This window comes from Styela clava, chromosome 11, assembly GCF_964204865.1.
Source record: "Styela clava chromosome 11, kaStyClav1.hap1.2, whole genome shotgun sequence".
In the NCBI taxonomy this organism is placed as follows: Eukaryota; Metazoa; Chordata; class Ascidiacea; order Stolidobranchia; family Styelidae; genus Styela; species Styela clava.
In genome coordinates, this window is record NC_135260.1 from 6047372 (window position 1) to 6060072 (window position 12701).

The 12701-nt window shown below is 35.3% G+C and overlaps 1 protein-coding gene across 2 annotated transcripts in view; it reads left to right on the plus strand.

Moving 5' to 3' along the window:
- Positions 1-12701, plus strand: part of LOC120347382 (sushi, von Willebrand factor type A, EGF and pentraxin domain-containing protein 1-like) — a 136397-nt gene that overhangs the window by 24427 nt on the left and 99269 nt on the right. For both annotated transcript variants that reach the window (XM_039417309.2, XM_078117588.1), the window contains exons 8-14: positions 8213-8389; positions 8952-9091; positions 10182-10392; positions 10515-10694; positions 11556-11762; positions 11957-12072; positions 12407-12530. In XM_039417309.2, the coding sequence (XP_039273243.2) occupies positions 8213-8389; positions 8952-9091; positions 10182-10392; positions 10515-10694; positions 11556-11762; positions 11957-12072; positions 12407-12530 (1155 nt within the window). The remainder of the gene's footprint in view (positions 1-8212; positions 8390-8951; positions 9092-10181; positions 10393-10514; positions 10695-11555; positions 11763-11956; positions 12073-12406; positions 12531-12701) is intronic.

A 12701-nucleotide genomic window follows, 5' to 3' on the forward strand; every position in this document is an offset into this window, starting at 1 on the left:
CAAAGGGGTTAGAATTACTCGCACTAGATTAAACTAAATTAAAAACTCGTTTCCTTCGGCAGCACACCATTCAGAATTGGCACTCCTCCGCGGGCCGCTTATTTTTTCCTCGTGGGCCGCATTTGGTCCGCGGGTCGCAGTTTGCACACCTCTGCTATATTACAAGATATCGCAGTCACAAATATCCTTCGGCAATGTCACCTCATCTTGGATAATGCAAGTTCTATTTCAATCATAAGTATTAGATATATAGCTGCTTTGAAGTTACGGTCTATTTTGATCTGAAGACGAGATCTGAGTTTGAGGTTAAACGCTTCTTGTCATATGGAACCTGATGTGGTTTATAATTAGGTGATTCATGGATTTCGCATAGAGATGGAATTCATCTTTCAACAAAGTACAGAGAATAACAATAAGCAATTTGATTTTCTGCGATGCTGAATATTTATCGAATGTGCAATTATTAAAAATGATGCATATGGTGTCCATAATTTTTAAAATTTTTAAAATTTATCGATACCATATATTGTTTTGGCCATCACAGATGTATTAAATGAAATGAAATATTCACAAATTGCACTTAATCAATTGCAACGGGACTTTATTACGCCGTGTATAATCAAAGTAATATTAAGACGCCAAATATGTGGGTCATTTTGCTAAATTTTTGTTGTGAAAAATTGCATTTTTGTGCAACGAAAGGGCTAATCAATTTTATATTTACACGATTTATTCAAATCAGAATCATATACAATTTAAATCTTACCCAACTGAAATGGTGCGTACAGTTGTGAATCTGTTTGGCTATTGACCGGGTTATTTCCCCATTTGAATTCATATTTCATACTTTGAAATAGAAACGGCCGTGCTTGCGAGCTCGCTTGGAAGTGCAGAGGTGGCGTGTGTGTTAAAATGTGTTATTGCCCGGTTCAAACTTTTAAAAACGCATTTTAATTATTAACATCATATCAACAAATTTCAGGTAATCTAGTATACGATGTATAATTGTATACGCCAAAACCGATGTACTGTATTCAAAATATATTTAGAGTGTCCATAATGTTTTGAAATTTTTTAAAATTGCAAAGGAAATTTATCGATACTATATAAACAATCACTGATTGAAAACAACAAACCTGGTTAAAAAATATTGAGAACTGACTTCCTAACAAAATTTAAATTGTAAAGGGACTTTATGAACACTTTGTATATAGTAATACTATCGAACTAGAATTTCCAATTCATAAATCTGCCATGTGTATAACAAACAGATAGGAGTGCTCGTTTTGAATAACCATTGGAGAATTTTTGCAATTCCTATTGGGGGCATATAGCAACCTTGAGGGTAACTTTCTGTCTCTAAAATATTATTGCGGATTGCCAAACGTCTTGTGTGGCTTAGCGTGGGAATCCTACTTTGTTGTGATTTGCACGTGCACATATTGCTTGGCAATCAGTCTACAGTTTCCCTTATATAAGGCCATTTTATGCTGAGAAATTAGGCCTATTCAGCCCCTTTGATCGCTTGTTTAACTTCCTTATATGTCTGCATATGTATTCATATAAAGCTATATATGGGAACATAGGTACAATTTAATACCTGAATTGAAAGCGTACAATTCGCATTACGTATTACGAATAATTGCCGTTGAAAACATTTTTGCGTACATCAGTTTACCGCGCAAGATACTACCCGAACTATTGATTATACTATTCAAAATGTCAAATAAATCATAAGTACATTTTCTCAATAGGATGACGTGCGTAGGAATTTTGACGGCAACGAATAGTTTAGAAATAAATTTTCCAAACCTTTTTTCTTGATTTCATAGCAAATCCCGTTCACTATCTAAATTTTAGAATTTCTGCCGTTTAAGCACTTAACAAGATTTAGATTCTAAATCCATCGTTTAGATTCTAAAACCTATTAAGTGCTGTTGTCTATCGTTTATTTATTTATTCTTAAACGACAGAAATTAATTAACTGCAGCCGGAATAGAAAAAGCGACCGGAAATTGTAAGGCGGGTATTGATTCTCGTAATTTGTTAACATCTATTAAACGCATAATTATCTAGTTCTGACATGAGTGAACTACGACCCGCGGGCCAAATCCGGCCCGTTGAGTAATTCAATATGGCCTGCCTGATGCTGCCACAAACAAATCAAAACCAACCTTTGATGTTTTAGCTGAAAAATAGCTCAAGAAGTTTGTTGAGATTGCAATTGAATTTAGTTATTGCATGAGGCTTATTGTTTTCCACTTTTTCTTTAGTGACACAGTAAATATTGTTCATAAAATGTAACTTTAACCGTCAAACTTGCATGGCCCGCCAGTCTAGGTGGGCAAAATGTTTGGCCCCTGGTCTGATAACCTTGCTCTAGTTGCTCCGTTACTCCAGTCACATATGCATCTTTGTCGAACCTTGGGAATTAGAAAGTTGCAATTCTAATGGCATCATCAGTGACCACATACGGTGCTCTTTTACTCACCACATCCTATATTTATTCTGTGGCGGCTCCTATGCAGACCTATATGTCACTCAAACGCAAAGACAGTAGAATACTATCAAAACAATTTTCAAGATTTGAGCATTTATTAGATGTTATCGCGTGATTAAAAACCGTTATCAGATTTGAATTCTTCGATAAAGGCGGGAAAAACTCTTTTCACGTGACCAGGTGTATTTTCCGATCGTCTTCTAGAACGATTTCCGATACATACATCGAAATAATAGTAATTTAACACCGTTTTTAAAAGCGCAATTTAACGACTGAAAATGACAGTTTAAGCGACATTAAAAGAATCTCTGATTAGTTTATTTTCAGCTCAATTGGCCTCAAAATATGACGACCTTGACAGCCTTAAATTCGGAACGATGTGGTACGACACATCGACACCTTTGATTGCGCCAATGAGGGATATCCAAGGAAGCAACGTCTGAAAAGGGGAAGCGCTTTTGATGGGTTTTTCAAGCAGGAAAACTTTTGGAAAAATTGTTAAATCAATATGAATTTATTAGGTACAATTTAATCCCAGTCTCAAAACAAGAATAAAAATATTATATTGCGTTTCTTAGCTTCTTTTGAAATTCGAAAATAGTCGAAAAAAAATAAAACGCCATCGCCCAGGAGCAGATAAAAAAATAGAGATCAACGATATACCCCTTCCAGCCTAATTATCAAACTATTATTTTTTAGAGTACAACTACAAATTCTACTCATATAAATCTTACAATATTCGAAAAAAAGTTTAAACAAAAGCAGAAAAATATCTTAAAAAATGGAATACTCTCCATACTTTAATTTTTGAAGCAATTCGCTAGGTGCCTAAAAATTGTTTTGAATTTGAATCAAGAATTATTAATAATCACATAATAAACTATATAAGCAGTGCATAAACAAGAGTGTCACTTGCACACTCGTAAAGGATACATTAAAGAGAATAAATAATGTATATTGATGCATAGGGAAGGAAGGAAGCAGAAATAGACAAAAAGAAACCAACTAAACCAACTGAATAAGGTGATAAATGAATGTTTACTTTCCCATTCTGGACATAAACCTTGAAAAATTCAAGAAACAAGTGCAGCTTTCTGTCGTCACACTCAGCACAATTTGTTTTGACGGTATTTTGTTTTTCCCTAATCCTTGCGATAACGTCCTTCTAAATTGTTATTGACATTTCCCAGACGCGATTTTCGATTTGCGTTATCTAGGATTACTTTTCTACGCGATTCTCGGAATGTTAAAAATACCGCTCAGCTATCAACAAATGGGGTTGCATTAGGTTTGTCTGATCCTAAAAAACAGAAGAAATGAAAGCGGAAGACATTTTCCAGAGCTGGTATTTGACAATCTCAACAACCATATGCTCACTACGTACAACGTAATCGGTGGAAAATCTAGAATTTCACGAAAGATTTGAAAATAATCGATCAGAATGCTAAACTGTCTTTATTACACTCCATATATTATATAAAGTGTCCACGAAGATTTAAAATTTTCAAAATTGCAAAGGAAATTTATCGATACATTGTATTGTTTTGACTCTCATTGATGTATTAAATGAAGTAAAGATATTAACAAATATTGAGAACTGACTTCATAACAAAATTGAAATTGTAAAAGAAATTTATGGACACCCTGTTTTGTACACTTATAACTGTGGAATATCACACTAGAAAAAATCATATTCTGATTTAGTTCGCATTGGTTAAAATTTTTAAGGGCTTGAAAAGGCCTCATCTTCATTTCGGAATGTTTCTTCCACTAGCGTTATTTAGTAAAGCCTATTATTTCAAGATATTTGCAATAATTGCTGAGCAAATTGTTGTCCGCTCTCGACATGAATTGAACGTTTTAGATCACATCAAACGATTTTTTTAATAAATTAATGGCGTAATAAAATATTATAATCCTTCCTCCTATCCATTGTAAAATGATCATTTCTTGACGCGCGCAATGGTCGACACATAGAAATACGTTGAAAGCTATCCCAAGCGTTTGTATTTTGCGCTAACGCGAAACGCTTTCGGTTTACGAATACGACCGTAGACAGCTTCCTTATATACATGTATGACAAAATGAAGATTAATACCCACCGCATTTTTAGTAAAACTTTTGCTACTCTAATACACTTTTTTCTAATAAGTTTTCAAAAAAAATCATTTTTATATTTCGATTTCACTCACTTGACCCTCGAAAGCCTGATGATTCGGAAGAATTTGGAGTTGAAACGTAAAATATTTTCTGCATTTTTTGCTTCTGCTATTCCTTCAGGAGTTGTCATTAGCTCAAATTCCTTTCAATTGAGTGCTTGTGACTCAACCCTGAATAAACTTCCACAAAAATAAAATACTCATAATACTTGCACAAATACATTTGCATAACACCATATAAATCTGTTTCTTAAACACTATTCAATGTAATAAAGCTACCCATCATCTAAGACGACGTTTATTTTTATGTTGACCTCCCCCCCCCCCCCACCCAGTATCGTTGTAATTCCTAACCCCAAGTGTACCTTAAAAATACTTTCATCCGCGTTACCGAGATAATCTAAATTCGAAAGTATTGTTTGACAGAATTTCGCGATAAATGTTGAGTAAATGGTGAATGACAAATACCAGACAGATTTTCGTTTTACGTTATCTATTTGGGTTAGTGATTCTGGGAATCTTGGCAATGTCAGAGATTTACCAGACGAAGTATTGACTTCATTGGGTTAGGTTATCAAGTAAAACCAAGAAAAAGTTTTTTTTTTGTTCAACAAGAACGGGCGTAACGAATCAACATTAGAACGAAATCGATTATTATTTATTTCTAAAATATTTCATTTTATTATTCGATATTATAATCATTTTTTTTTTAATTTTTTCATCGATAATAAACTTTTGATTTTTTTTTGTTGATTTTCAAAATATTAGCATTATTATATTACCGAGCCAACAAACGGAACATTTGAATGCTTTCCCCATTGTTACGCTGCAGGCTCAAAATTTGAGTTGTATAGTGTAAAAGGCAAAAGCCTTCTTTCTAGTGTATGATATTCGTGTGTGTGTACGGGGTGTTGAAAAAGTAACGCAAAATAAACAGAAGTTAAGATGAAATGCTACTTAAAACATTTAACGACTGACACCTTTTAACAGTATTGAATTTCGGTGCAATGTCATTTAAACATTTCACGACTGACGCTTTTCAGCAGTTACTTTTTTAAGGTTGCCATGACGAAAGATTTTATCTTGATTTTTGCGTAACTTTTTTAACACTAGTATGATGTTATCGCAAGTTTGACTTGAGATGACAAGTTAGAATATAAGCCAGCCACGTTCTAGACTACCACCTGACGACCTCACTCACCTGCCCTTTCGTGACGGAAAGGTTTTTCCAAATTTCACTAGCTTCTCATACTTGCCAGGAGCCTGGTTCATTTTGCTAAAGTGGTTCAAAGCATTAATAATATGGAAGTTTCACATAAGAATAGAAATCTTGCGTTATTAATTTATCGGTTATTAACATATTACCCCTATTCCTAAATATAATATAATCGTAGAAAGTTCCGAAAAAGTTTGAACTTTGTAGCGCATGAGATATAGCAGATACAAATACAAATACTATGACCTGAAATATATATATACCCGAAATAATTATTACTAAGCTTTAATCAAATAAACAAAAAACTATGATTTTCCAAATTTTCTGCTGTGATTTATTAAATGCCGTATATGACCCGAATGCGTAAATTACCATCGATTTAAAAATCAATATTTGCTGTCCTTACTTCTTTGTCTCGACAAATAAATTTAACAAATATGCAACTAAGTGGAACAATATTACAAGAAAAGCTATTAAAAAATTCAAGCAGTTTCGACCGCATTTTAGCGGTATTGGTCTGATTCATACAAAAAATGGTTCATAAACTATATTAAATGCAAAACAATTCGACAAATCAGAAATGAGCTTTGAAATTATTAGATATTTCCGGAGTCTAAATAAGGTACTCCCGTAGTATGTGTACCAGGTTCGGGTTAGGCTATAAATTTATTTCGATCTCCCTTATTTTCGATATATATCGAGTTCGGGGACTGTCTGTATTAGCCAAGTAAATATACCCTCAGCCCATTGGTTTCAGTCGCTTTACACAACTTGATGTGAAGTGGGCGAATAAAATTAGTTACCTCCATATTGTTACACATACTTCTTCTGGAGCGCCCTAAATAAAGCATATTTTGGTTTTTGAGTATTTCTACTTTTCCTCGAATTCTATGACTTTGTCTCATTTAAGAAAACAGTATGTATTTTACAGGTTATCACCAATCCCGTTACTATTTCAAGCAGACAACACCTAAACTAGTATCGACTCTAACGATCCGAATAATAAAATTAAATTGTCAATACTTCCACGTGCACAAGTCCAAATCGTTGGTCGGTGCAAATTGGTCGCGCACGCAAAAATGACTACAACCAACGGAATTTTTGATCGGCTCAAAATTGTGGGTAGAAAGGCGATGTAAGCCCGATTCAAATGGGCTTAACGTATTGAATTAATCAAATATAGAAAATGATGACTTACCAAATTAACATGGTGATAGAATATGATTGGCGCCTAAATCTGACACAACGAATCTAATACTCAGTGGTAAGCGGTGTTAGTTCATACGGTACTCACCATCAATATCAGTAGTTTTAAAACTCTAGAATTCCAACTTTTTGATTACATATTAGAATCTCTGGCGTCGCTGCTCGATAACCAGCTTTGGTTCCCTGTGACTTCCCTTCCCCAGCAAATCTGTGTAATTATCGTTTTCTCGTAATTTGTGCTCGTATGATTTTTTTTTACTGGTTGGAAAAATAAACTTGACTTGACAGTCTTAACTCATTCTGATTGAATATGATTGTCGCCTAAAATCTAATACACATTCTTAACTCGCTACCAGATCGAAAGCTCACGATCGAAAAATCACTTCGGTGTTTGATCTTGAATGTTGATTCGATGAATATTTCCTGTACAGTAATGCAGTGACGTAGATGAGTTCTTGAAATTTCCGTTGTTCATTTTTTATCGCAGACAATTTGAGACGATTGTCTTTTGAATAAGCTATTGGAATATGTTGGGAATATGCAATTTTGCAAAAAAGAATGTTGCAAAACGAATTGCCTTTGTTCTGTTTGAGTTTTTCGCTGTTTTGACTATTCTTTTTTTTAATTTTTACAAAATTCCACCGTGTACTGTATTTTATCAGCTTTCAAACAGACTTTATGTTTTTTCAATATTTTATCAGGAGTGTTGGTAAGAAGCCCATAAACTCCTAGTTACGAGTCATGTCGAGTCACGCGGGTCATTCGAGTCCAAATCACTGAATCAATCAATCACTGAATTACTTTAGTTGAGTACGATTCCGAGTCATTAAATTTATAGATAACTCCTGTAACGTCGAGTCTTTGATATATTGCGACTCGGGTCCAAACGAAGTCAAGTCACTGTCTCGAGATTCCCCGACACTAGTAGTCAGTACTTCTGTCAATGTAATATTCGTACATTGTTAATTGTTATATAAATAATTGACTTGCATTTTCTATCGAGCAATGCGCAAAATTAGTCAAGAAACAGCGAACCAGTATCTCCAATCTTTCTTAATTTCTTCTGTCTCTTCCATTTCCTTCATTCCTTCTTCTTTATTATTGCTTATCCATCATTATATAATCTTCTAGATTTGGAATCAGGAAACTTCATCATCGATCATGATTCACACTGCGACAAATACTGTACCGAGACCAGTTGTTGCCATGGTATTGCTGATTGTCGATGCGGAACGTCAACCGGGAGATATGAATGTGTCTGCAAGCCTGGCTATTATGGATCTGGTCTAACGGACGACGGTTGCTTACGTGAGTATAAAATTTGAATAATAGACTTAACTGTGATGGCATCGCAGGTTACACACCTTAGGTTCAAATTTCATACCCACCGTCTCACTCAGGGTGTAATAGATTGATTAGTAGTGCCGAAGCAGAAATACTCCCATCCTTCTAAAAATAATAACTCTTTACATAATGTCAGATATTAGGGAATGCTTGTACAAAGACTTTTCCAGAGCGAAATCCGCGAAAAGACGTCGCATAAAAATTAGGACAATTGTGTCGTGTTTCTACAGTCATCCCAACCCGTATGGTTCATTATAGGTGACCTTACATTTGAACCCACGTACATTTGAACCCATACATTCGCATCCGTATATCCGCGGGCTCAATCTAAATGAGGGTGCTAAAATCCATGGGTTAGGGTTAGTATGGGTTCAAATATCCGTAAAAAAGAAATCAAAATTCCATAGGTGCAATAGTATGCAGGTGCAATTGTCGTGGGTTTAAAATTACGGGTTCAAATGTACGCGGGTTCAAATGTAACGAAACCTTTTTATTACTATTCCATATTGCTTCATTTGATACCTAGCCTGTCCAGAAGGAACTTACAAACCTGAAGCCGTACCCGGTGGTGTAAAATCTTGCTTACCTTGCCCCGATACACGGATGACGTCATCAGAAGCCTCAACATCGTTGGATCAATGTCTGTGTACTGAAGGATTTAATAAGGTAGGATTCTTTGATGTTGTTCAAATATTTTACACACGGGTGAAACAAAAATGGATTGTTCCACATCGTGCAAAGCGTTAAGATCACGATCGCCACCGCACCTCTGATTACCCTGCGTGGGTTTGCAGGTTTGAATCCCATGGGGGAATATTTGCTGGACTCCTCGCTGGGCGGCTGCTTCACCATCAAGTTCATGCTTTCGTAAACAAATAACTGGCTGACCAATTCTATACCGAACGAGTAACCACTAACCGGGCGACAGGCGCGTTTCGCCGCGTGATTAAGCCTTTGACTTTCTTCTTCTTCTGTAAATCCTATTCTATTTAATATTTTGGGCTATGTCATTGACTTTCAATTTTAAGAAGTAAAGTTAAACAAAACATTACGGATAACTTTATTGAGTCTTTTGTAAACCGCCGGGCATGTTATGAATAGCAGGAAGAAACATGCTTGGCCCCGAGATTTAATTAATCTCCAAACTTCATCCTTGGGAAAAGCATGGATTTGGGGCAAAATAAGCTAATTCGGTAAATCGCACGTTTATTGTTGCATGGTAGTGTTTTGTGTAGTGAGTTTGTGCGACACACGGAAAAGAATAAATAACAGATCTAGGTTGCAAACCATTAATTTTTAGGTTTTAGGGATCTTGCCCTCCGACTGCGACCCATTTCAATCTACATTTGTGTGTACCTTAGTTTTCAAAAGAATGTCTTTTGTTCCTCTTATCCCACACTTGTCCAACATTGGTCTTACTTCACCCATACTTGTCCTAACAATTCAGTTGACTATTCTAACCTTCTGCGATACTTCCGATGTATGTGAACCAAGATGGCGGACACCGGAACCTAGTATGTGTGCCAGGTTAGGGTTAAGCCATAATTTTATTTCAATTTTTTTAAATCGTAGTTTTATTACAAGTTCGGGGATTAGCAAAGTGACTCCTTCAGTATTTGCACCTAAAATTATGGCCCAACCCTAATCTGGCACACATACTACGTACCGTTGTCCGCCATCTTGATTTACATACTCCGAGAATATCAAATGTTTTTATTTACTTTTCTTATTATTCATAAATTTATATTTATTCCAGGAAAACAACGTATGCGAGCCTATTCGATGTGAAGGCATCTTTCCTCCTGATAACGGCAGATTTCTTGCTTGTGATGGCGGGTATAAACAAACTTGCACGACATCTTGTGACCATGGTTACGATTTGCAAGGAACGGAAACGATTATATGTGGAGCTGATGGATATTGGAGTGCATTGAATGAAGAAGAATTAGAAATGTCGTATTGCCAAGGTAATAAAAAGTAGTCCGTAAGTATAAATAGATTTATATCGAATTTACGTTCGTGGTACTTTTGGGACCATGTAACCATCCCATCACTTACCCAATAAGTGAAAATGTATATTGTTTTTCAGTTCGATATTGTTCACCATTGTCTTTACCTGAACATGGGACTATGTCGTGCACAAGTGAAGATAACTCGTACAAAACAGTCTGTACATTTGAATGCATTGAAGGTTTTTCTCTACAAGGTTCCGAAAGCAGGTTATGTGAAGCTGATCGACACTGGACAGGAAGGGAGGCGTATTGTAAAGGTCAGTTACTACTGTGACACGAACTTCTTAATTCAAGTTGAGGTGACAATCTGGTTGAACAAGACTAAACAAGATTAAACAGCACTTGAGCTAAATATGAAACGTTTGAAACAAATCGACTCGATTTGGCACTTTGGAAGCGACTTGATCTGAATCTAGACTTGTACAATGACACAAGTCACTTGTTTCTAATATATTGGTTGTATATCTATTTATATTCGTTGGTAAAATTTGCTAAATACAAAGTCGCCAAGTCCATTAACGAACGTATCATTTCGTACGTATTGAGTACCAGCAAAATTTGAATTTAAGTCCCAAGCTGAGTCAAGACACTGCATTCTCCAGATTCTAGTTTTTGAAAAAGAAGACTGGAGTCCTGTTAGAGGCTCGAGCTTTTCCATCTCTGTCTTTTTGTATAACACCTAATTGAAGATTAATATTAATTCGTTTTATGCACCACTCAAATGCTAGATTAAAATCAACTTAATCGACTCAATCACTGACACTTAAAATCTGAGGAATTCAACCTTAAACTTAAATTAAGATCCTTTTTTCACATTCACAAATTATTCATCCAACTGCGGTGATTTTTGTTTATCTTTACTTTTTTTAAGTACGTTTCTATTTTTAATTTATTACTCAATTTCTAGATTAATTTGCGTGACCATTTTCAAATTATTACTGGCTTCTTCTCCGCCCGGGAAATATATATTTCAAGAATCAATTCTGATTTTCTTTTCTTCTGTGTGCTAATGTGACTTTTTGCTTGGTGTTCATTCTTGAACTTTTTCAATATCTGTGAATCGAGTTTTGAAATTATCTTTTTATCACACTATATTACATTGTTTAATATATTTCTAGAAATCACCTGCCCAGCAATTCCCGAAATACAGCATGGAATGTTTAGTGGAGATTGTGATCATGAAACAAAGTCAAAATACGGAGATGAATGCTCGTTCTACTGCCTTGACAAAGGATATGATTTAGTTGTTCCACAAACTGTAACTTGTGCTGAAAACGGACGTTGGTTTCCAAATATCATCAACGAAGATTTAGTGATTTGTAACGGTGAGGGATTTAGTTTTTTTTTTTATCATTTTTATCATATCATAAGCACTTCGCATTAAATGCATTTCGTGCAGAACAAATATTAATCATACTTTATATAAGATATAAGTTAGTGCATTCAGTATTCTGCATGTATTCTTTATATGCCTCAACAAATAAACGGAAAGACTCAATCGAACCTAAAATCATTTTAGATACGTTACCGCCAACAATTTCGTGTCCGCCAGATGTCACTGCAACAACAAATATACGGAAACCTTACTCTGATGTGACGTGGCAACTTCCACTCGCGGAAGATAATTCCGGAGAGGTAGCTTTCAAATGATTTTTAATGATTTTTTTGTTCTTGAATGCGATCACTCTGTTACATGGCAATCGAGTGCAATTATCTGTATCACCTCATACTTTTTTTGTGCTATTCAATGATACTGACGGTCGAATTCCAATATTCTTTTACTTCAATACGTCATAAAGTCCGTTGGGTATATTAATTTTTACATTGAAGTTCCACAAGAAAAAATAAGCATTAAACATAGACTAATTAAACCCCGTACGCTGGTAATGCAACCGTAGGTTTGAGGATGGTTTTGCCGATAACGAAGAAGATCAAAATCATTGAAAACTTGTTTAATTCATACATTCAGGTATCTGTCACTCCTAACTGGACATTTCCCGTATCAGTGCGAATCGGTGTTCACAGTCTAACTTACGTCGCTACAGATTCTTCCGGACTTTCAACAGAATGCCAGTTTACAGTGACCGTAAGAGGTATGGATCCTAATTTATGAATACTTCGTACCAACATGTATAGAGAGTAATTTCCTTTTCCATATGACAATGATAAGGTACTACCAAATCTTGACGTCAAAAAAACATAACGCAAAAGGCAAATGTGACGTCATAAAACCAGTTTGCTGAAATATGGTTCGAGGGTTAAAA